Here is a 26,237-nt window from a genome sequence, read left to right on the forward strand (position 1 = left end):
TGCAGAACGAGTGTGCCTTCTGAGTGGGAAAGCACACACTACTTGTGGTACATGCAAGGATTTCTTCAAGAAGAGGAAAATGCAGCCTAAGGAGGAGCACAGGAACATGAATGTGGCAGCCATGACCTAGGGGAGAAGCATACATGACTGGGAGCAGAAAGCCAGCATGGGAGCATCAAGAGTTCAAGGGTCTCCCAAATGCCTCAGCTGACACAAGGCAAAGGTTGCAGCACCAGGTACAACAGAACTTAATCCTCACACCACCCCCCTGGCTTCCACTACACACCTGATAAAAGGAGCTAGTAAAGATAAGGAATTGCCTTGTCACTTGGACAAACAGTCCCCAGGGGTTTAGACACCTCCAGAAGGGAAGTGGCAGCACTGCAGGAGGTGCGATGGTCAAGTCACTGTTGATGCCTTCAGAGCTTGCTGCACAAGCCAGCTGCTTGGAAAGGAAGGGATCACAGAAAGAATCCATTTACCCATTCGATGCTATAGTGATGGAAATAATTCCCTAAACTGAATGCTAAGAGATAACCAAAGGCAAAATGATGTTAGAGGACAAGAACCAAACACTACAGCTGCACTCAGCAGTGCAGCACCACCTCCCACAGGTTCACAACCACCCAGCTCTAGCAAGGTGCCAAGACAGACCCAGGGGCTCCCCAGACTGCAAGTGCCAATGGCCAGCAGTCCAAATCCTGCAGTGCCTCTCTCAGGCAGGTGATTTCTCACACTGTGCTCGTTTCTCCCTTCAAGCACATTACTGATGGGAGATTTTGGGTAACAAGTGACCTTTAACAACTGAACCTCTGAAATACAAACCAGGTATCACCCAATTCTTCCTCTGCTGGATACAAGGAAGGTTCCTCTGGAACGTCCTCCACAACACTCATTTGTAGACACAAAAGTAAGAGAGTCCTTGCTAGCTGCAATGAAAATGAATGCCCCATTCAAAGACAACTAAGGAAACACAACTGGTCAAGGGCAATCAGCATAAAGACACGCACCATGCAGCAAGCCCATGTTCTACTCCAACAAGAACAAGGGTCTTCACTGGAAAGATCTGGAAGAAGGTAGTGGGAGCTTTGCATATTACCGTTACCTTTGGCAGGCGGCTGTTGCAGCCGTGTTCATGTTTCTGAGTAAGACCTCATTCCCAATCCACAACTGGAAGAGATGACATCGGAGGAACAGCAGGACAACCTGAACCATCAGAGGAGCCATTCCTTCTCTAAAACCAAGCCCTGGAGATCCCATTTTGAAGGTAAGAACCTCAATGATGCTGTAAGCCAGGATGCTAAAGGCAAATGAATACAAGGCGACAGAGTGGAATCCAGCTGATGATACATTCAAAGCCACAAACCGTTCGCCTTTAAGCTAATATTTTATCACAGGAGAAATGAATGCAAACTTATACTCTATAAAAAGAGAGATGGGACATTCAAAATTAAAAGGACATGACTTTTGTAAAGCTTTGCAACTACCACCAAGTGAATTACAGCTACAGAGAGAGACTTCCCTCTTGGCATAAGACTTGATACGCTTGCTTGATTGCTCTAGGCCCAGCTACTGCACATCAAGAGCTAACAAAAAGGTATTTTAAAATGCTAACCACATAGGACAGCCCCGGATCTTTAGTAAATCTGTTTCTTATTAATATTGGTGGTATCTGTGTGTATTTCATGTACAAGGGAAGGGAAATGAGCTCTCCATGTTCTGCTGGAAGTCCCAGAGTCTCTAACTTTGACCCCAAGAGCTGCGGTTTCCAACGACACGCAGCACAACTTAACTAACAGCAACAACCAAACCAAAAGGAAATACAAGGAATTAAAAAGAGAGCAAAAAACAACCAAAAAAAAAAAGCTTGGTAACTAAACCCAGCAGATGATATTAAAAACCCAGAGCCGGGCGCAGGCCCAACCTGTCATTAAAAAAGCATCTGACATAAGGAAATCACTGCACGAACCCCAGAAGCCGCGAAGCAAATTCCATTCAGGAGCAAGTCAAACACGACGGTCCCATGCAAACGCACGCTGTCCCTTACTTAAAGAACAAGAAACAAACAGAAATTAAACATTTGCTCAAAACTACAACCGCTCTGTAGGCAAAATATTTTAAAGATGGCTTTTCCATAGTCATTTTTTTTTAAGCTCCCTAATTACGGGTGAGAAGGATTGCTAAAAAACCCAACCGGACCATGGTGTTGGGATAGTTTCTTTCTCATAGCATTGAACAACACTCCTGAAACTCAGCATTCACACATGCATACTTAGACTTTGTATTTTCCTCTGGAAACAACTAGTCTTAAGTTACTGAGTTTTAAGTTACTTAAGTCGTCTTCGTTATCCAGAACACGCAGGAGGAGAAGGGGGGTGTCCACGTTGTGTCTGTCTGCCACGTGAATTCCCCTCCCTCCCCCCAAAAGTCAGTTCTTTGTTAAATTCGCCTCTTGTCGATACCCGTTTTGTGTTTTTGTGGTTTAAGACTGTCCGAAGGGATAAGGACCGTGGAAACCCTGAAAGAAAGTTGGAGACATAATCAATTTCAATAGGCAAGAAATAAAACACTGACCATCCCATCCCAGTTACTCCCAAACCAAATGCAACCCTTTACCCACAACACGACCTCTGGTGTCCAGCTTTATGACACACTTGAAGCTGATCTCCAGAGATGTCAGATCCTATCCACTTACCTCTTTCAGCGTTACTGGGCCACAAAGTAACTTGTATTTTCTACACCAGAGCAAAATAATCCCTTATAGATGCTACAATACCTTTGAGGCCAAGAACGGCCGTTTCCCAAGTCTCTTCTAAAGATTACAACAAACAGTGAAGTAAGAGGCTGTAACTGGTGGGAAAGCCCCACAACGGCGCTTTTGCTCTCTCAAGGTAACAAAATACATTTTCCTCAAGTGAAAAATCAACCATGTTGAACCAAAGAAATCAAAATGCTTACTACAGAACCCATTTTTACATCCTAGAGTGAGTCACCTAAACAACAGATTTAGTAACAGGTCTCAGATGAACAGGAACTCCTTCCTGCAATTCCTGTTGTTTGAATCAGCTCTCCAGGGTTTCATCAGGAAGCAAAAGAAAGTGACCAACAGGGAGGCAAGAGATTTCCTGAGTCACAGGGATATAAAGTTTGTCATAATGATGAAGGTACAAACCATGCATATAATCCTCCTGTAAGGTCCAGACACACACTCAGCTCAGAAATGAGATGAGTATCATTGTTTTTCATTGTCAAAGGTAGAAGATCATTATCCAAATGCTTTTTTAAACACAGTGCAGCTTCCTTCCAGCACGCTGATGAGTTAAGACAACCGAGATCCTGATTAGCACAAAGCCATTACTCGTGTTGAAGTGAAGCTCTAACCTCAAGCCTTCACCATTTTGCCTTTAACGTGGCAAATCTCAAAGGAAACAGCAATTCCTGTACATTCTTCTATGACTCTATGATAACCTCACTGCATAAGCCACAGAGCCACGAAGCAATGAGTCTTTAATATGACTTGTATAAAGCATCAGCTTCATTACTTTAAGCCCAAAAAAACCCAAAGTTCAAGACCTCTGTTGTGTACCTATGTTATAAAGGAAGGAAGTGCTCTAAGAAGCCTGTAATGTTGCTGCAGGTAAGAAAAAGTTAGCTCTTTAGGATACACCAGGTGGCAAAATACAAGACAATGGTGAAATGAAGCATCTATTGGCAGGTCTCAAAATTCAACCCAGAGACAGGAGGGCATCTCACAAACTGCATGGGAAGTGGAGAAGACTGGAAACTTGGAAACCACTGTTTGCTTACAAAAATACCTGGAAAACCAAACACACTTCTACCCTAGGAATAGGCTGGGTTTGTAAAGCAAGCTTTTCAAAAGGCAACTTCTAAGATTCCAACACAATAATCCACCTTGGAAAGGAGAAACTCCTGCCAAAACAGAGAGACTGAGATACCCAATCTGGAAAATACATCACTGAAACAGTGGGAAGGGGAGAAGAGAAACATTAAAGTAATGTGAAGAGGTGCACACACCCCCCCCCCCCCCCAAAGGGCATAGAAGGAAAACAATGTTGTAAGCAAGATCCTACACAGTCGCACTCAGAGGTTAAGCTATTGTACTTAGTGCTCAACAGCAGAAAACCAGGGTTTGTGGTCCATTACCTGTACAGACACCCTCACCAGCATTTGCTTTATGTACGAGTTACCTGCACACCAGGCTTTGTCTGCAGGTACTGACAGGCAGGCGCTGCTCCAGCTGCTCCCTGTACCTCTTGGGCACTTCAGCTTAAGAGCAAGGCACCACCTTGCTCATTTAAGCTGTGCACACCTAAGCCAAGCCATCTGCATTGCCCCGTGACATAAAAGCAGTGACACAGCTCAGCAGTACACAGTACAGTCTTCACCTTAGTCACGGTTCACAAGTCTTGCAGTATGCAGACAGAGACCCTGCCATTAACCTTGTTTTCAAGGAAACCCTTTGGATCTTCAGATACCGTTTTCTGTAGCATCCAATTTAAACCACCACAATTATGCTACCTGTGTTAATTAAAACCAGAATTCAGCTCACCTTCAGAGTCAAATGACCAAGTACATACAGCTCTGCACCACTGGCTACAGTGCACTTAACAGGCTGACATCTCCAGGGTGAGCTTCTCATGAGCAACTCCAGAACAGTCCCACAATCTGTGACCAAGGTCAGCATTTCCTCATACAATTAGTTTCACCAAGAAGAAAGAGCCCCAAATCTTTGCTCTTGGGACTGCTACTTCACTGCATTTCACTTACCCATCAGATTTATTAGTGTATATGAGAATGTACAAAATCAAGAAACACTTGTTTAAGATCAAGCCTACACTTGGTTTAACAGCAGACCCTGAGCAAGAAACTCTTACTCTCCTTTGGGAAATGAGAATACTCCTTCTTTCTCAGGAAGATACAAGCTGCCTGCAAAGCACTTGTTTCCCATTAAATTTATTGAACATGCTGTGCAATGTTGACACCTGAAAACTTCAGTTACTGCTGTAATGCAAATACCAAACTCCATTATATGACATTTTCAAGAATAATTATCCCTTGTAGGCAGTATTTTACATCACAAACATGCAAAGATAATTCTGCATAAATTGCAGTTTTTCCAAGTTATTTTATCTGAAGAATTATTCACACTATTTTTGGTGAATTCCCTTCTAGTCTCAAAATGAGATCATTGTCTTTATGAAAAGCTCAGCTGCAGCTTCGCAAATTTCCTTTCATGGCTTCCAGTATCTTCCACAGAAGTAATTGCTAACTTGCCGTGAGAGCACACTGGCTGTTCATACAAGTAAGCGTGTGAGAACAGAGGACCACATTTTCTTTCAAGTAAAGACTCTACATGAAAATTACTGGTATAAATTATCATTTGACTTCTGCATCTAGAAAAGAACGGAGTCGTTTTGGAAAGTTAAGGGCCTTTGTAAATACTGAGCTCTTTAAGTGAAGGCAACTGTGCTAGAAGCAAAATGAAGTTAAATCTTTTATAAAGCAGCACAACACAGGCTTTCAAACAGCTATCTTTATTTCACCTTTGTGACCAAGTCAAGATCAAGAAAAGGTACACTTCCAGAGAGACAGGAGGTTCTGATGCACAGCTGCGAAGCGATACAGGAGGCTCCCAGTGCACACTGACAGTAGCATCAGACAACGCTACAAGTCCCCGTTTCCTTGGCACCTCCTGGGCTTGCTCCTAGTCAAGTGCTTCTCCAAACTACACAGTTCTCTTAGCCAGCTTGTGTGAACTGAACAGACAGGAGAACAGAGTCTTGAGCACTTTTCATTGTGTTTATTCCATGCACGCTGAGCACACATGGCATGGGCCACCAGGAAGGTTAAGAACTTTCTCACAGTGCAGCCACTGATAGGGCTGGTGTAGATGCAGAGCTGATGAAGTACATGAGGGCTCAAGTACATGATTAAGTTACCATGCAACAACTTAGCTCTTGTAACTCAATGGCGTGCTTTTAGTCTGCAGAGATAAAGTAACAGGGAAAACTGTTGGCCTGCAATGGAGCAAAGTTAAGCTAAAACCAGATTATCTCACATTTCCACAGCCCAGATGCACAGGGACTGCCGGTGTCCATGGATGAGCTAACATGCAACATCCAAACACATTAGTCTTTCACCAGATAAGCAAACCAGCTCATGCAACATCAGTTTAGCCTACAGATGCTATGCAGCAGCGTGGCTGTCAGGGAGTAGCTACAGTAGGTTTGAGTCCAAGGCTCTCCTACTTTGTTCTAGATTAATTTAACCATGTGGTAACGACCCACTTTGAAGCCCAGATACCAGGATGGAAGGAACTTCTGATCTACATGGATTCAAACACTTCTGGGGCATCTTCTACCCACAAATACAGTTCAGTACCCAAATAGTTCTCAGTGAAAAGAATTCTGCCTAAAGTTTAGAGGTACTAAAAATACATACCAATTGGAGTGCCCTGGTTTGGAGGAAGCATGCATCTAGAAGCAGCAGCCACTTTTAAACTCAGAGGGAGGAAGCCAGTTGAAGGCTCTAAGTATAGAGAGATGGTTTTTCCCCTTACATATAGAAAGCTGTCGAGTATGGATCAGAGTTCAGCTCCACACAGAGTGAAAGGAAATGGGGAGCATAAACACAGCAGGAAAAAAGGGTGCTGAGATTTTAATTTTGTGAACTGCAAATGTGCTTGTACTTCACTGGGCTTTTAATAGTGTGAGTAATGAAGAGATTAACACCAGACAAGCAGCAGAACGCTCTTTGCTATGGCAGTGACTATACATGTTGTTCTCTATGGGCAAATCTTTGCAGAATCAGAACTTCTATGTGCAGTTTCCTGCATTACACAGAAAGCAGCGATTCCTCAATTCACATGGGCAACTTTTATATATATATATATGTAGATATTTAATATACATGTGACGCAGTACAATCCAAATGTCAGTATATGGCTATCCACCTCAGACCTTTGTAGGTATTTAAACCTGTACGTTTCTTTCTTTAGTTAAGAAATTTAACTCTAATTCCCCAGGCACTGTAAGCCTGCATCTTGCACTTTTAATGTAAAAGACTGTCACAAGAGAGCAGCAGTGACCTCAACAGTGTTGCTATGAGACAGGAGCGAGTAAATAGAAGCTATATTCGCCTCATCTCTCTCGAGAATACAGAGAGAAACTGATTGCCAAAAAGGAGAGTAAAATACCCATGCATGGGTATATCTGGACTCTAATACAGCTCATCCCTACCCTGAGATAAGCATCCTATCCTGCACTTAAGCACATCTTTAGTTCTAGGAACATGCAAAAACTCCACTGGGACTATATATGACAACATGCTCAAAGCAGTGCTGGGAACACAGAACCTGATCTACCACCTTACAGCAGTTGACTTAAGGTTAAGTGGAGCGGGCCCAGGGAAGGTGTGCACTACAGCAGGAATAAAGCTCACGCTCAGTTTGTTTCGACCAGACCACAGCTTTCATCTTATCTGCTTACAGGGAATTCAATCCTTCATTCATTTTTGTGTTTTGTGTGGGTTTTTTTCTCCTAGGTGAGCACACAAGCCATGTGCTCTACACGCTGCTGGCTAACAGCATTTTGAATGCTTCCACGTGTGAAATGTTGATACACTTGTCTAATCCAGCAGCAGATGGCATGTCACTGTCACTAAGATCCTGACTCTGATGGGGAATTTGAGAGGACAAGTTACACCTGCTCAATTGCACCAGAGGGAGAACTGACACAGGCAAAGTCTGGCAACTTCTGGTATGCTTTATAGCTGCAGATGCCAGAAGCTGCAGTTTTAGCTCAAAGATCTCACGCAACTGCATGATTGGGGTGCTCCATAATCTCTCAGCAGGGAGAAGCCTCCACAGTGATCTGAGAAATATTTAAGCACTTATATTACTTCTAAATATGGGACATAGTCCCTTCTGAACACCTTAGCTAGACCTTACCCTTTCCCACTACTGTATCTCACCAAATGGTGTCTCAAACATGACTAGGGACTCACTCCATTCTCCGGGTACATGAAAGCAGACAAACAGGAGGTCCTGCTGAAGATCACCAGAATCCAGGAATCCCAACATGCAACTACAGAACCAACCCACAGGACTCTGTCTGCTCCAAGAACTTGAAATAAAGCCTTTCGCATCAATATTCAATCACAGGACAACAGCTTCAAAAGTAGTTTCCTTTGCCCCTCTCAAGCAGCAGAGAACAGATAAAGTCCTCAAGGAAGAGGGGAAGATGGGTCAAATACTGCTTTTCCTAACAGGTACTGGAACACCATCTGCTCAGGAGGTTTAATACTTCCTACATCACTTCCAGTAAGTCCTTTTCCACTGAACTGGTACCCGCACAGCTGGGATACTGCTTGCACATTACAGGGGTACTGCTTGCACATTATCTCTTCTTTGGAAAAGAAAGAAAAAAGAAGTATGTTCTTTCCCAGCTTGCAGGAGGCAGCAGGTGATGGTGCCAGACCCCATCCAGGGAGCAACTGAAATGACACCAAGTATCTAGGGTGTCAAACCTACTCAAACATGCTCACTACAGAAGCAGGATTGTATCAAGATGAATATTAAGTCTGTGGCAGAAAGCCTCCTGCCCTGGACAGGAAGGGCAAGGCTGCAACCGGACTCTGATCTTCAGGCCTACCTTAATAATGGCCTCCAAAGGAAAAGCTAACTTGTTTTATTATGTTATAAACAAAAACACTGGAGCAGAGAAAAAACCCTCAAGTATCAATGAATTTTCACATACCCCACCCCATCTTCAAAAAGGACCATGAGGTTATCTCTTGTCAAGCAAGCAAAACCCAAGATGTGTACTTTTTATCTCAGATAGTCCCCCTCAAATCCACCCGAGAATATTCTGTAAATACAAAAAGAAAGAAACAAACCTCCCCAAAAACATCTGAAAATAAAAAAAGAGGTGGTGGTGTTTGAGGAATGGGGAGAAAGCCCACCTATCACCTATTCTGCATCTGAGGTTAGGTTATAATGGCTCAGATCTCAAGAGTACTGCTTGGGAGCTTTGGGTTACCGGCTAAAGCAGCTTATTTCAGTTTATGACATCCTCTCTGGTAGTGCTTCACTCTCCTTTCTGGCTTTTCCTTTCCACAGTGCAGCTGACCTCTGCTATGGCCTCTGCACCTCCAATAACTATCAGTTTCTCGTACCTATGTTCTTAGAAAAGACAAAGCATCTACTCCTCAGCCAGGAGAGTGTGTTGGGAAGCTTTACCTCCTGGTGCCCACAGCACTCTCCTCTCACTAGGAAGGGCAAGGATATATATTACAGGGAGACCTAGAGAAAACTGAAGGCCAGGTTACTGCCAAAGCCCCACATCGGGAACTCTACACAGGAACTTACTCAGAATGTACTAGCAGTTCCACATCTCTCCACCCACAAGTGCATATCGACTGCCAAGCTCTGCACTCAGAGAACAGGCAAGGGAAAAAAAGCCACCTCCAGCCTAAAGCTGACCTCCAAAAACGGAACTGAGTTTCCCCACCTAAACTAAACCCAGGATTTCGGCTCTGAAAGGCTTCAGTAAGCCCATTATCTCACCAAAGCTGTACTTAGAAACAGATTTTTGTTTTCCATCAGCTGATACACAGAGCTGTTACCAATCTTTGCTGGGATACGTAGGACAGAGCCACAGAGCGGCGTTCCCCACCTGAAGCACTGGAGAGAAAGCATATGCAGAGATGATGTATCAGCATGTAGGTGGCCTCTGCAGTCAGAGGATGCCCTGTCCCTTCAGGGAGCACTGTTATCCACCAAGCAACCACTATGAAGACTTTCAGTCCCTGCTGACTCAGGTTGGATTTGAACTGACAGGTAAAGGCTTTATTTTAAATCATTTCCTAAGCCATCCATTTCACTTCCACTGAGCAGAGCCTTGAAGCAGGAGCCAGTACAGCTTTTAGCAATTTGTGTTTGGGGTGCAAAACACAAGGGCGATTGGAATCTGTCACACAGGTCATCCCACGCATGCCATCAGTAAAAAAATGCATAGCCCTGGTGCAAAGTAGGTCACTAAAATATGATCCACTGGTAGAGGACAGGCAGTTCATCCAGTTAGGAACTAAAGTGCTGTAGGTGAACTAACATTAGGGCTTTATTAATTCATTCAGCAACCAAGTGTTATTGTCCTACACAGACTGCTTAAAGTACAGTAAAGCATTTTAAAAGGATTTTAAAAATCAAACTAGTTTGACATACGACAGTACACACCTACACATACTGGCTGCATCAACAGGTGGATTCTGAATTGTAAATAATCCTGCAAGTCATTTTTCACACACAAGCAAATAAAAACAGTCAAAATATCACTCAGACTCATATAGCATCCACCAAGCAAGCTTTTGAGAGAGATTCAAAGGGAAGATAATTTAAAAGTCACCTACAATTAATAACAAGACAAGGACACAGACAGGAATAGTCCTTTGATTGACTGTTCCTGACAGGTAGCTTCCGGGCTCAAAATGCTGAGCTCTGTAGTCTCCCCACACCATCTTAAAAGAAGTTACCTGGTTAAGCTCAGGTTTGGGGAGGGTGGTTATCTTTTGTCTTTTCCAAATGATGTAAAACTCAGGAGCACATCTAGAGAGATATTTTGACTTATTTGCACACGCAACTGGAGCAGGCTCCAGCCGCTAATAGTTACAGCACCCAGACAAGATTATATAAACTTTAAGAAGGACTTGAAGCAGAAACAAAAAGGTGGATCTAGTAGAGTCTATCAGAGGCAAAAAAAGAGTTTAATATAACATGAGGACTTGGCAGAGTCAGTCAAATTCAAAACCTTCCTTAGCAGGTCTGGCAGAAGCAGAAGGGAAGGGCTTTGCAGTTTGTAACGAGGAGCTATTACATACATCAGTCTCATCACCTACCCATTCTCCTGTTCTCCCAGGGCACCTACCTTACTGTATGTCACTACCGACAAGTTGTTCGAGTGACTGCTGGGGGAGAGATTTACAGAGTTTTGTGACAGTCCATTCTGATCTTGTTCGATTTGGTCAGGAGGAGGCCCCCATGTGTTTTTGCTGATTGTACCTAGCTCGGAACCCCCAGGGTCTTTTAGGTTGTTTTCATCTGGTTGCCTGTTCTTCTGTGGAGAGGCGAATGGGTTAAAGTTTCCTTCTACCTTGCGATGCGGTTGCGTGTTGAACTCTGTTTCAAAGGATGACAGCTGCTGTGTTACACCCAGAAGTCCTCCAACTTCCACGCTGAGGATCACCCAGATGACATCTGTGAAAAAAGAAAAGACACTCCGGTTGTCACCAGGTGGAGTTAATGAAGGGGAAGGAGGAGGAAAACAGAACATGAATTCCATCCTTTACAGAGACATTTAAAGTACATTTTAATGTAACATTGGAAGCACTGATTAAACACTAACATAGTGTCCAATCTTTCAAGAAAACCAGGCAAGTTTTACTCTTTTACATGAACCAGCTAAGAACATATAAAAGCCAAAGCAACATGACAAGTTGAAGCTCCATGCTTCAGATCACCAATATGATGCACTGAAAAATGAAAACCTGAAGTGACTTTATCCAAGGCTATGCAGCAAGACTGAAATGATAGCCAGGAGATATCGCTGCCAATCTTCTACTCTGATGGTAAAGAAAAGACAGTGTTGGTTTTGTTTAGCTTTGAAAGGCTGGACTATTAATATAAAGCAACAAACGGGTGACTTAGAAGGTAATTATGACTATTTATGATAATTCACTGTAAAACATCTCCACTCCAGTTCCAAAACACTCACGGTAGGTGGGTAAGATACCAAGGCTTGGTAGACGATTACATGAGTTCACAAACTACTGGTTAGAATAAGAAACATATTTGCAGTTCTTACCTAATGCATTTCAGTCTCTTGTACATAGATAAGATTGTTATTTTACTTATCATTTCGTTTACACTTCATGCAAACATTACAGCCTATTTACATTAATACATATCTTGGTACGTATCCAAATTCGGCTTTATTATCGTGCTCCCCCCACCCCCCTTTTTTAGTACCTCTCCATTAAATGTGCTCTGGTATTGTTTTGCTGCACAGAGGAGAATTAAAAAGAACAGCAGCAATACCTTATCTCATCTCAGCAGGTCCGGTAAGAGCACTTCACGTCACATGTAATTCACAGTCATGGACCTTAAAGCTCGTCCAGTTCCAGCCCCTGCCACGGGCAGGGACACCTTCCACTAGAGCAGCTTGCTCCAAGCCCCTGTGTCCAACCTGGCCTTGAACACTGCCAGGGATGGGGCAGCCACAGCTTCTCTGGGCACCCTGTGCCAGCGCCTCAGCACCCTCACAGTAAACATTTCTTCTTAATATCAAATCTAAACCTACTCTCAGTTCACAGCTGTCACCCCATGTCTTATCCCTACACGACCTCATGAAAAGTCACTCTCCAGTTGTTCCCAGGTTTTCTGCAGCCAAGGGCAGGCTGCTGTTGGCTGAACAACACTGCCCCCGGCGGCCCGGGGAGAAGCCAGCAGGTCCGTTCGCTGTTGGGATTTACCCCCATGGCTTCTGAAGCAGCACTAACCCATTGAAGCTCCACTTTACATGCCCAGACTCATCAGTTCTCATTTACGACCCAATTACAGAGGTGAGATTTCACCTTTCGGGACCCGGCGGTCCGCGGCCCCGCGGCGCCCCCTGCCGCCCGTCGGCCGCAACAGCGGCAGCAATGCGGCGCCCCCTCCTGTAACACCGGCGGCCCCGCGGTGCCCCCCCGCTGCCAGCCGCGGTGCTGCCGGGGCCGTGCCGGTAGGAAAACCCGCCGGGCGAGGGGTCCGGGTGCCTGCCAGGCCCTCAGCAGCGCTGGGGCTCACCCCCTGGGGCTCTAAGCAGCGTAAAAGCCATTAATGGGGAGGGACTCTTCATTAGGGACTGCACTGACAGGACAAGGGGTGATGCTCAAACTGAAATGGGGGAAATTCAGGTTAGATGTAAGGAAGTTCTTTACTATGAGGGTGGTGAGGTGCTGGAATGGATTGCCCAAGGAAGTTGTGAATGCTCCATCTCTGGCAGTGTTCAAGGCCAGGCTGGATGGAGTCTTGGGTGACACGGTTCAGTGTGAGGTGTCCCTGCTCATGGCAGGGGGTTTGGAACTGGATGATCTTCTGGTGTCCTCAACATAAAAAGGACATGGAACTGTTGGAACAAGGCCAGAGAAGGGCCACGAGGATGATCAGGGACTGGAGCACCTCCCGTATGAAGATGGGCTGAGAAAGTTGGGGTTGTTCAGCCTGGAGAAGAGAAGCTGAGTGGAGACCTCAGAGCAGCTTCCAGTATCTGAAGGGGGCTTATAGGGATGCTGGGGAGGGACTCTTCATTAGGGACTGCACTGACAGGACAAGGGGTAACGGGTTCAAACTTAAACAGGGGAAGTTTAGGTTGGATACAAGGAGGAAATTCTTTCCTGTGAGGGTGCTGAGGCACTGGAATGGGTTGCCCAGGGAGGTTGTGAATGCTCCATCCCTGGCAGTGTTCAAGGCCAGGTTGGACAAGGCCTTGGGTGAGATGGTTTAGTGTGAGGTGTCCCTGCCCACGGCAGGGGGGTTGGAACTGAATGATCTTAAGGTCCTTTCCAACCCCAACTATTCTATGATTCTATAATCATATTGCAGAGAAGGGCAGCTGTGACTCCATGCTCAGCAGCTTGAGGGATTTGCATTTGTAGGTCGTTGTCTTTTAAAATGTGCAACTTGAGGAGGTTTAGGAAGATCTCAAACTGTCAGGAGCTGGGAAAACCTCAGCTTTAATTTAATAACACACCAGCTGAACAAGCTGCATGGAGGAATTCAGGCTCGCTCTTCAGGGACAAGTTCCATCCACTTTTGACACCAGAGTCATACATTTACTGACAATTCTGCCAAACCCTGAGCACAGAGTTATTTTTGACTCCAAGTGCCAACATCTCTCACTCAAACCTGTGTAATTTGGGATACTCCCAACTGCCAAAACAGACAAAGATGTTCTCAGTTTAAACTAGAGCTGGCTCAAAGAGACTGAACGACTCCACATGAATGAGGATGGTGGTGGCCTGGGCTGAGAAACCAGGAAAAATACCAGAAAGTAGTTTTAAACACAGAAAAATGGGTCACAGTAGATGCACCAAATTCCTGTACTGAAACCTGGATCCTGACTTCTCAAATGAGGCTTTCTCCACTTTATATCTGTATGTAGCCTAGTGCTCAGTGCTGGGAAACGGGGAAGAATCCTGACAAGGACCGACTAGGAAAGAAAGAGTCTCCAGAACTGTGTGAGGAAGTCCCTTCTGGTTTTCAGAGCTTGGTGTAATCTGCAATTTGTTCCAGTGGTGAGAAAACAGTCCTGTGCTGACCCAGACAACAAAGCAACTCTCTGGCTGTTTCCTCTATTCTCTTTACTATATTTAGCCTGAGAGCTGGCAGACCTCTGCTTTCACCATTTGGTTATCAGGAGAGTGCCTGCAAGGGGCCAGGAGCGTCCATGTTATCTGCGGTGGGAATGTCACAAAGGAGAGCTGGAAAAGGGATCACTCACCTCCGTAATAGAGTCCCGTGGCAGTGCACATCCGCCACTGTCCCTGATACATTCCTGCTGTGCTGGGGCTGCACATCTGAACACTGACGTCTGCAATCTCCTGGGGCTCCAGGGACCTGACCATCACCATGTTCACGTGGCCAAACTGGTCTCCCCCAACATACTTCAGGCAAACCCCTGGGGGCCATGCCTCTGTCCCTGGGATTAAACAGAAGAAAGAATTACTGACGGGGCACCCGGAAATGCTTTGTGTGTGTTAAAGACTGGATGAAACATGCTTATTACAACAGTTATGCAACTGGTGAACAGTCAGAGGAATACCAAGACACACATTGCCAGCAACGGGTACTGAAGAATACAGTTGTCAGACAAGGCTTAACGGTTCCAGTTAGAGAGCAGCAGGACATTTTATAGTTCTATTTGAATAACCTCTACATCATATTTACACAGAAAAATTCTCAAAGTCCCAGTGTAACAGCTGCAAGAAAAATCAACACAACCACCATGTATGTGTACTGTACCGACGCTAGAGACAAAGGTGGGCCCCCCCCACTTCTTTCTGCCTCCCTACACGTAGCTCCTGAGAGACATCAACGTAGATGTTATTAATACAAAGTGCTGGAAACATTCTTTCAGGGATTAATTCTTTTCTAAGCCCATTCGCAGCCTCAGGAGGAGCCAACAGTTTGAACTATAATTAAAGAACTAGTACTATTCTCTAAATGGCTTTATTTCCTTTCTTGTAACAACCCTTCTCTCAGCCTTGTGCAAAGGTGGAAAGGCCTGTGAACATGTGATTTCTTTGTTGAGATGAATGTTTGGACTGCAGACAGTGGGACCGACAATGTGACCTGGCAATGTGCAGAGGTACAGGAAGCAGTTCCACACACAGGCACAGCCAAATGTAACAAGTACTGGGGCAGACAAAAAGAAAAGTGCCTGTGAGATTCCCGAAAAATCAGTTCAGCAGAATTTTCTTATGCTGCTTCCCCAGTAATGACATGACTAAGGCAATGACTTGGAGAATACTTTATGCTCGGTTGAGGTCAATGGAAACAGCTAAGGAAAGCCTGAACCACCAGGGAGCTCTGAACCACTCTGTCTCATTTGAGATGAGAATGGTGGATGCTGATCTGACCTTATGCTACCTCAAAGAGCATCCTTTGCAACAGCTTGCCTGCTAATTTAATCCCTGTGGATACTTCAGCAAAGACATGGCGGGGACTGGTTTTCTGGTCAAGTCCTTACTTGTGCAACTCACAATCTAGCGTGGAAAGAGTGATGAGAACAAGTACAGTAGGATATCAGGAGCAGGGGATGTATCACTACAGTTGGAAACAGCACTGAGATAGCGAGCTCTGCAAAAAGAGAAGGTGACTGACGAGCTGACCCCAGACTATGGTGTGCAGGAGTATGAAGTCTCATCTGGAAAGGCTGGCAGCCCAGCAACACGGCTTAGTTTAAATAATTTATGTGACTTTTATCAGGTTTAATGGCTTTAGGCTTGCAAGGTGCCTAGAACACTTCAACTGATAAGCCCCATAAAATGGAATTATGTCATTCTATTGCAGTACACTCATCTCTCAAGAGATGATAAATTGTAGTAGATGTCCTGCAGAGCCAGCAGCTGCTGGGAGTAGAGTGGGAAAAGGAAATAAGTCTGTTAAATCCTGCTGCTCTTTCAGCAATGGTTCCACTATACAAACTGGTCCTTTGGCAGACAAACCAAGCACCGTCCTGAAAGGTATCGGAGCAGGGTATTGGTTTTTAGTAACACATCTGAGAACCTGACTGAATCTAGCTTACTGCTTGCACACTTAAAACTGACAATCTCTCATTGCTCTGATTGTCATACTCGTCATGCACCAAACACTTCGGTGACATATGCCTCAGGTATTCTGTGTTCTAAAACTGAAGTCATTTAATCAAGGGTTCCTGCAGAGCTGTTAAAAACCTTGGCTTTGCTTCAGTTATCTACCTAACAAGGAGATATCATCTGGAAACACTATAGCTCTTTGATACTATACCTTAATTAAACCAAAAACTGGTCTTAAAATGCTACAGTTCACCTTAAACTGCAGTCATAACACAGTTTGTGAAGTTGCATGTAACTAAAACATGCCTCAACAGCATGGTTTTAACAAGATCTGGCCTCCAGCACCACCGTTAAGAGTACAGATGTACATTTTAAGAAGTCAGGCTTTAACACACACAGAAGCCAAAACAAATGCTGGCCCTGCCAGGAACTCATATGTCAAGATTAACTCCCTTTCCTCCTTTCAGAAGGCCCATAGATTTCAGCAGGTCAATCCAGGAACAATGAAACATTGCCTGAACTAGGATGTTAAATTTAGGCTGAACTTGCATGCAGTAAAGAGCACATCAGAGGAAAAAGAGAGAAAGAAGTCTGAACGAAGCAAGGTATGGTTGTAGTCATAACACACGCTAATGAAGATACTAAGAGGAGAAAAAAGACCTGTCAAACTTACTACATTTGTATTTGAGACAGCTGTGAGAAACTGTCATTTTCTCAACATTACTGGAGTTAAGCAAGCTACATGTGTCACCTTCCCGTTGTGCCATGTCAAACAAATGGAGGCAGAAAAAGTCAACTGAAATCATTAAACCCTTTCTCTAGAATACAGTCTCTATAACTCAGCGTTCTTAAACACACATGGGCCCTCTTCTCACCTCTTGCTTCTTGATGAAACACTCCTAGATTTTTAGTATGATTTCAGTTATACGTTGATACTCAGCAGAAATCTGTACAGCACTTGAGTACTGCAGTTACTAACAAGCAGAAATACTAATGCAGCTGAGCTTTACTCATGATGATTCATGATATTATCCCTTGTTGTGCTATCATTCTTCACAAAAGTGCAAGCATGTCAATTAATTTCAGACACACAGCTTAAACATCCAAGCAACATCCTGTCATTGTAACACTTGAGGACAAGCTATTCTGCTTAAGTCCATGGATCCCATCTTTCTTTCTGACCACATCCCAACAGATCAAGCACTGAGAATGTATTTTGCCTCATCCCACTTCCTGGGTCACAGTCACTGTTTGACTTAGGCTGGACTGTGGTCTCTGAGAGCATGGACAAGCAATGTTGCCAAGAAAGATTTCAAAAGGAAAGGGTATCTGCCACATGACCCTTGTGTCGCTACATCTTCTCAGAGGTAGATCATTGCATCAGTGCCTCCACAGAGAACACAGTGCTATAGAGCGCAGAACAACCCAACGACAGAGATGTCAGAGAAACGGCTGAAAATGGGTGGGAGGCCAATTACAAAGTAGAGGCTGAATATGAGTGGGAGGCCAAAAAGGGTGTGGGAGGCCCGCCCAATGACTTGCACTTCCATTTGTTTTTATCTAGGAGTTCACAGCGTTTCTGCATGGTGGCCTGAGGAAGAAGACTGGTGAACTGAGCTGCACATCTCACCACAGAATGGTTGTGCCAGTGTAGGAAGGGACAGCACAGAGACTGGCAGCTACCTTCTCCTGTGACAGGGTGGCTCTGTTCCAAGTTAAGCGCACACAAACCTCCTGCCTTAAACCAGCATCTCTTCCATTAGTTCTGCCAGCCCATCACATACTACATAGGTTTTGCTACAATCTAAAAGCCTTACCTGTGTTTTGTATCCTCCATGTTTTCGTAAACTGGGTATCAGGAGGGATGGACTCTCCTTCACCTATGGTTACATCTTCAACAAAGGACATGGAGGGTACATTGATATTTGGACTCTCAAAATCATAGTAGGCTCCAATGGCGGCTTGTAGATTCCTAGAAAGCAAAAAAGCAGATTACAACCTGAAGTACAGGAGGGTCAGGTTGTCTTAACAGGTTTAGGTATGTCATCCTAAACAGCTAAGCAAAAATATCCAATCTGTATTAGCTCTGCTGGTCATGGCTTTTTAAAGCTTTTCTCTCTATCACACATGAATTCTAAAAGATAAGAGAGCTCAAAATATAGCATTTTATTTGCCAGGGACACTATTTTAGACCACTTTTCTACTCTGCTTCTTATTAGCACTGGAAATTCTGGAACTTGGCAACCTTGGAAACCTCTATTCCATTAGCTCTTTATGAAATCTGCAGACAAGTTCAAGAGACACCAAGGAAAGCGCTCTGCAGCCGCACATAAACAACAGGGCGGTTTCTTTCTATCAGCCTTGTTTCCTGTGCTAATTTCAAAAGGACTGGATTTCTTCAATTTATTTTAGCACAAAAAGCCCAAAAGGAGCACAAGATGAGCAAAACACAAAGAATGCTTTTATGATACCTCTCAGGGCCAAAGGGCATCAGTAGCTATGGGTAGTAACTCAAGCCTTGCTGCTTTTGAAACATCCTCTCATGTATGAGCCACTAGTACTCCAAGACTATTTGTTAATCATTAAGGTGCCTGCTCAGCTCTGGATAGTCACAACTGAAAGGAACTTATAAACCCTCTGAATCACAAGTTCTTACTTAACAAAGACAAATGACAGTGGAAGTCTGTGATATATTAAGGACACTCATGTGATCATTCATTTGAGAAGAGGAATAGCCCAACAGGAAGAGGATTCAGGAGTCTTAAGTGCCATTCCACGATATACTATTAAGTTATTATGTGTTTGGCAAGTCATGCAATTCCTCATGTGTGTGAGGCTGTGGTCCTCATTTACATGTTGTGACTGGGTGCTGTAAGAATGGAGATGAGTAAAATCTCACCAAATGCAATGGACAGAGACATGGCTTTTTATTCACGATTACTAAAATCTGTGTTGCTTTTTTTGAGCAGGATAAAAAAAGCCCCAAAACCCCAAACTTTCAAGAACTGGGAAGTGCCACCTAATCCAAACCATGCAGAAGATTAGTCAGAAGCTGCACTAGATAGGTACAGTGCTACATTGAGGGTTTGCATTGTGTGGCAGGGAGTCACATGTATAAATCAAAGCCAGAAAGCCAAGGTGAAAGCAAGAGAAACATTTGCAGTGTGACCCTGAGAAAGAGCAAACAAAGGGCTTTTTGGAGTGCTTGCCAGCTGGAAAGAGACTCAAAACAGTGAGCAAAGAAACTGCCTCCTATTCAATTCAATCTCTACAGTGTTCAGTGAGGGAGGGGAATAAAATCAGAACTGCATGGGCGAAGTATCACTCCTTCCTTGTCACAGGGGACCGATAGTGTAGCAGCTAATAGCACTGGAGCTTGGGGCAGAGAGGGCAATAGCCCAATTAGGCAGTTCTGCTACAGAGGCACGTGGGAGAGAACCTAAACAACACTCGTACCAGTCGGGTGATCCATCAGAGTGACACAAGATAATGATGCTCTATTAACCACAGGAGTTCCCGACATCCTGCTAAAGTCTCCCAGCGCCCAACCAAAGCATTAGGAGACACTGGAGGAATATCCTGCACAATGTGGCCACAGCAACCGATCGGCAAATTCAGCAAACTAAGCCTTACGCCGAGATCTTTCACCATTACCACGGAACAGACTCTGATATGACGGGGAGACAGAAGAGCCACCATGTAAGATTTCTATGTTTAGAACAATGAATTTCAGACCAGAAACCATTATTCAGCTTGAGCCATTTTTCTACTTAGGAGCGTCAGGGCTATATTTAACCCAGCCAGCTCGGGCAAATGCTGCAGGAAGGGTGCATGTCACATTAGCTAGGAAATAGAGACAAATGCTCAGTTCTATGTCACCAACCGCTTGTTGCTTATACACTGCACAAGATTTACATAACTCCCAACAGGGCTGTGCCAAAAGACTCCTGTTCGCTCAACCAGCAAACACTACGATCTAGAGTTTAGGTTTCACTGGGGTGTCATCCTCTATTACAGCAAGACAAGGCAAAAGGCATTCTAAGAGCTACCAAAGACAGCAATACAGCTCTTTCTCTTCCTAATCCACTACTACATAAAGGTATTTTCAGACACACCACGACGTCTCGTGAGCTATGATTCTGAAATCAGTAGTAATGACATTTTATTGACATGAGAGGGAAAAAAAAATTGAAGGTTCCAAGGGGAAGATTTCCACTGTAAGTCTTTGTAAGGCAGCCTGCACTGTTTGCTCGGCTGCAAATACACTTCAAAAGGTAGTGGGCTATTTGTGCACACAGGCCCCGTGCCAACCCTCTTCCCCTCCCTGTGTCATATTTCATTGCTTGCTTCGCCATTGGGAAACAGCTCCAGTCCTCTGCAGCATCTAGTTAAAACCTAACTAAAGAGGAACACATGCTGAAAACCAGATTTGCTATCCTTTTGTGATCAGATATTCACAAACCCACCTTCCTGTTCCCACCACTTTGGACCAACATGAGGTGGGTTTTCTTTGGGGAGAGCCTTTTTTATGTTCGGATGTATCTTGGCCTTCCCACTAAAGAATTAAAAAGAAGCTTCCAGAAACTAAAGAGAAATTGAAAGCAGCAAGTCAGGATGACAAAGCAAATATGACTTAAGTTCATGTTTTTTGACACAGCCAACCCTAAGAGACAGCCACTGAGAGGCTGTACAGCACCACACTGCCACAATTAGCAAAGCCAGCAACAGATCACTGCGAGCTTTGTTTCCTCTCTTTGCAAGAGACAGTGCTCCCACCCCTCCCCTTATCCCAACATCCCCAAGTATCAGCCTGATAGTACTTTGCTTGAGAAAAATGAGTGCCATTTGCAAAGGCAAACTATTTGCAACCTGTTTATTTGCAGGTAAGTAGTACTCCCTGCCACTGCCTTCCTGCTAAAGGCACCACATTAGCAGAGTTTACAAGCAAAGGCAAGCATTCAGAGATGCGTCAAGGTCAAACAAACTCAGTACCCTGAAATTTGGCCCCCTTTAAAAAATATATATTTGTTTATATATATATATGATTTATTTCTTAGGCCTTTACCCTGCTGCCCCAGCTGTAATTGCATAGCACCAACTGCAGGCAGCGCAGGGACAGGAACAAAGTGCTAGATCTCTGAGAGGAGGGGATTATAATCGAAAGGCTTCTGCTTACACATTCATGCCCACTTTCTTTTACTCCTCGGTGTGACTTGCACCACACTACCCTTCTGCTCTCTGCCACATGAGATGAATTACTATTGCAAACCAAGCAACTTTGAAACTCGCAATGAGCACGCCAAATCCAGCCAGTGTAATTTACATGACTGATCTCTCCTAATTACAGGGATGGCGGTACATCTCTTGCTAACACAGCCCTTCAGGTGTCAGCCCTCCTTACCTTTCCTAAATTAAGCCATTTTTCCACTTTCAGAGCCGTCCTGGACTGCAGCACTCTGCAGCTCTGCCATACAGACAGAGCAGGTCTGACAGGATTTAAGCTCAAACTCCTGAGAAATGCCTGCAATCAGAAATCACTGAGCCTACTCAAAACCAACACAGTGCTCAACTCCAGTCCCAAGAGCAAGAGTCTGGAAAGAGAGAGGGGAGAAGGCAGCAAATAAAGGTTATAGCTCCATTTTATCAACCAGGTCCAGTCTAACTGTGGGTATCCCACTCCTCGCTCTCCAAGGGCATCCCATGATGCATCCGTGTCAAGTGCTTTTCCAAAAAGACTACCCCAAAGACAGAGAAAATGTTCTCTTTCAGTTCCTTTTCAGATCAATTCCTTCGCTCTGCTGCTTTGTTTCAAGCCTCAGGAGCTAAATTCAAAATAGTGAAGTTAAAACCTCTGCTAATAGCTCTGGAGACGTCCCTTAACAACTCTTAAGCGTTTGCAAAGAGCCATTCTTTCCCTTCCCAGCGTTTTTCCAAGCAGCCTTTTCTTACGTTAAACCAATATATTTAGATAGTAATTACTCGGGATTAACTGGGTCACCACGAAGTATTAAAATATAGAAGAAAATCTTCCAAACCAGTTGACAAACCAGAGCCTCTTTATACAACCCAACTGTTGTGCAAACAAAAAGCAATATACAAGTAATTGGAAATATTTTTTTATCCATGGAATCAGATTCCTTTTCAGAAGGAACCCAAGCACTGAGACTTACTCACCCCGGCCTGATGCAAAGCTAGGCAGATGCACAATCCCTAATCCTTCTGTTACCAATAAAACATGCGATTCTTTCAACATACAGAAGTTTAACATCTTGGATGGAAAGCAATACATACATATGAGACAAGGGACATCAGAGTCCTGCCAAACAGATACTCTCAAAATAGGTAGAGGGAAAGGGAGCTGGAAGGGCTGTAACCTCCCCACTGGCTGCTCCACTGCCCCTCTGGTGTTCCTTACACAAGGAACCGTATTTGGGGTTTGTTTTCAATACAGCAGCTCAAAGGTCTGAACTCCAGAGACAAAAACCCCTTACGATGTGCAGATTGTCCAATGTATGTGATGACACAGAGGAATTCCACTCCAAAATAACGTTTGCAGTAGAAAGCAACAAAGAAAATTTGAACTAAGCTATAGGAATCTGTGAGTTTTCATTCACTGTCAAATTCTTTGATGAAAGAGCCAAAGATTTTTGTGAGTCAAAATTCCAATCACATCACAGGTTAAGCATGCAGATTTTGCCCTTACTAAGTCCTGCCCATTCCTACAGCACCTATCACCAGCTAACATTGCCCTGACCTGTCAGAAAAATCAAAGGCTGGACTCATCAGCGCAATACCGAGTTAGGCTTTGATTTAGCGTTTCACACAGGATGTAGCCCTTAGATCACATACAGACGGGAAGTAAAGGACATTTATTAGGTCAAGTAGAAAGCAGTTTGACAAATGGAGTCAGTCACTTTGCTGTGCAGAGCAACTGTAAAGATGTGAATGCCAAGTTACACTTCTCTCTCCCTGTGGAGGTCGGGGGAGGGGGGGGAGAAGCCAGGCAGAGCCTCAGCTGCAATGTATGTCCTCAGCACTCACACGTGGTGCAATATTTTACCTGAGAAAAGCACCCCAGGTGTTAAGCCTGCTAGAAAAACGCAATGCAAAGCCTGAGCAGCAATAGAAAAGTACAATCAAATCTCAAGAACATAATATGTTTGGTAGAACACAGTGTACTCTTTCCATAACTGAATTCTCAACCTTTACAACCTTTCTCTTGTTCTCCGAATGCAGTATGTAACCACGGTAATACTCATAAGGTGTCTATTGTTAAAACCAGACAGAAATGTACAAAAGAAATAGTGCAGCAGATGGATAATTTCTCACTCCTAAATAATGGAATCTCTCTACATGATAGAGGTGGAAGAGACTAGAAACGCACATGGAGAACATCCAAATGAGACAATCCTAAATCCACTCTTTTTGCTTCTTAGTCTCTAGTATCCAATTTGGATTTTATTCACCTCAGCTACTAGGGAACTGCACTGATAACACTATGGGCTGGGACCCCTCAACCTGCTACCCCATTGCTCCTGAAACAGGGGACGCCTCCTTCAAAGGCTTAGAGAAAGCTGAAAGAGGTGGAAGAGATGTACTCGGTTACACCACAGGGAAGCACTTTTACCTGGAGTGTTCAATTCAAACGTTTTTCAACAGAGGTGACACATGGCAATTAAGTGGAAAGTCTCAAGATATTTTGAAGGATGGGAATTTTAATCAGTGAACAGCTTTCAACAGACATCATTTTAAAACGCAAAATGTGCGTATCAGTTATCTTCATTCTTGACCTCTCTTACGGTAAACCATGAGGTTAGGAAACTACCTTAGATGATCCGAAAGGGATCGTCTTTATGCTAAACTTACACAGCTAAAGGTTGGGGGGAAAGCTGGTTGATTCAAAGCTTATGTATTTTCTCACATGAAGCTGCAGAAAAACACTTCATTGTCTTAGCTGAAAACAGTCAGTTCCAAACACAAGTGGGATGCTCCAGGAAGACAACAGAAACCTGCTGTGACCAGAAGCAATACTGTGTTCTCTGCAGGGGCTGCACAAGCAAAGAAACGGAGAGGCCACAGAAGACAGACACCATTTTCAGCACACCCCAAAACCACCAAAGGAAATAAACTTTCCTTGAGCAGGCTTTTCTACACATGCAGACACACACCCCAGCAGTCGACTGTTATCACGGTGCCTGCACTTGGCTAAACAACAGCAAGCAGTCTCAGGACAGAATCACCAGGACACCGCCATAAGCACAAGTCCCCGCAGCCATCCCCAGCAGCTGAACCCTCCTCAAGCAGGTGGTCAGGAGCTTTAAATGTGGGGTGAAATATGTTGAGAATGTCACAGCAGGAGATGCTCTCTGCTTGCTGCCATCGAACACAGGCAACAGCTCTTCCCATGGAAAGTAACCAAGAGCTGCCAGGACTCGAGATTCTGCAACTGCTAATTCCTCAGTACAAACTATGTCACCAATCTATAATTGTATGCATTAAAATAAAGGGGGATTAAGCTACAGAAACTGTCTGAGAACAAGTTGAAGCATGTAAGGCAGTCTAGCTGGACTAAAATAATACTGTACCCAATTCCTTCTGTTCCAGTTGTCTGCTGACATTCCCATTTCACATGCATCACTTTATTAAGCGTTTTGTAACTTGGAGCGTAGCGCAATTACAGTGTGTTCCATGGTTAAAAGATGATGTATTTCAAGTCTAAATTCCAGTCAAAATAATCAGGTCAAATCACTGGGTTGTTAAGGGGCTTTTACTGCATTAGGCAAAAGCTGCCCCAAAATTGTTTTCCATTGTTTAATTCTATAATTTTGTTATTTTTAGTAGCATCAGGAGACAGTTGTGGACACCAGAGATGCAAGAGTCTACATTAGTTATATATATTATATACCTTTACTTACAGGTGATATGATTATATAATGTAGTAAGAGACATCCACTATGCTTTCAGTTAACCACAACAGATTTAACAGTTTTTCTGCTCCCCACCATAGGCTGCAGATACCCCACATACACAGTGCTTTGCAGCAGCCATAGCTCAGGCACTGCTGGCCTGTTCTAACATTCTGGAAACAGCACCTCAAGAACTACTAAAGCTGTTTCTACAGTGTCTTTCCTACCTGTAAGGACATCAGTGCATCAATTGCTTTGGAGTAAGAATGTCATTAAGTTTAAATCCTCTTCTTCCTTCTTTCCTTCTACCTAATTCAAAACCCAAATGATGTTTTAAACCAAGTGCTTTCCCCTTCTCACCAGATTCAATTCAATTGGTCACCACCTAGAAATATTAATCTCATCATATTAAGATCTACATTTCTTAAAAAAATAAAAAAAAATCAACTTTCCTGTATACGGAGACACATAAAGCCATAGAGAACATAAAAGACCCTCTTGTTTTGTCACCTAATTCAGGAAGAAGCGAAGCAAAATAACATGACATCCCAGCCACTGTTGTCACTTCCCTAACAGATGCCTAGATGAGCACTGAGCTGAGCCAAAGAAGTTTCCAGGAAAGGAGGAGGACTGACTTGGAAGATCAGGTCTCAGGTTTCCTGTGTCCTCCATGACACAAGGATTCCCCCCACTACTCTTTCAAAAGGAAAGGTGTGTTAAAACTAAGCTGGAGACTACACCGAAGAGTGGGAAAGTTCTCCTCCGAAGTCACAGAGTCCCACAGACTGAGACAAAGAGTAAACAAGAGGTGGCCAGCAGAAACTGCTGGACCTCTAAGGTAAAGACACACACCACAGCTCCTTGCTCACAATGACATAATCACTTCTGTGGCAGATCGAACAATGCCAATATCAACATGAAAGAAGAGTTTACATTCCACAGTCCAGGGAATCAATT

At 44.0% G+C, this 26,237-nt stretch overlaps 1 protein-coding gene across 1 annotated transcript in view; it reads right to left on the minus strand.

Moving 5' to 3' along the window:
• Positions 1-2,339: 2,339 nt before the first annotated feature.
• ILRUN (inflammation and lipid regulator with UBA-like and NBR1-like domains) overlaps positions 2,340-26,237 on the minus strand; it is a 30,316-nt gene continuing 6,418 nt past the window's right edge. Inside the window, exons 2-5 of the mRNA XM_057423586.1 lie at positions 18,192-18,346; positions 14,559-14,756; positions 10,944-11,272; positions 2,340-2,518 (exon numbers count right to left, since the gene is read on the minus strand). Coding sequence (XP_057279569.1) covers positions 2,483-2,518; positions 10,944-11,272; positions 14,559-14,756; positions 18,192-18,346 — 718 coding nt within the window. The 3' untranslated portion in view covers positions 2,340-2,482. The remainder of the gene's footprint in view (positions 2,519-10,943; positions 11,273-14,558; positions 14,757-18,191; positions 18,347-26,237) is intronic.

This window comes from Pezoporus wallicus, unplaced genomic scaffold (genome assembly GCF_028554395.1).
Source record: "Pezoporus wallicus isolate ANWC-B61680 ecotype Strahan unplaced genomic scaffold, APGP_CSIRO_Pwel_v1 contig_13071, whole genome shotgun sequence".
NCBI classification, from domain to species: Eukaryota; Metazoa; Chordata; class Aves; order Psittaciformes; family Psittacidae; genus Pezoporus; species Pezoporus wallicus.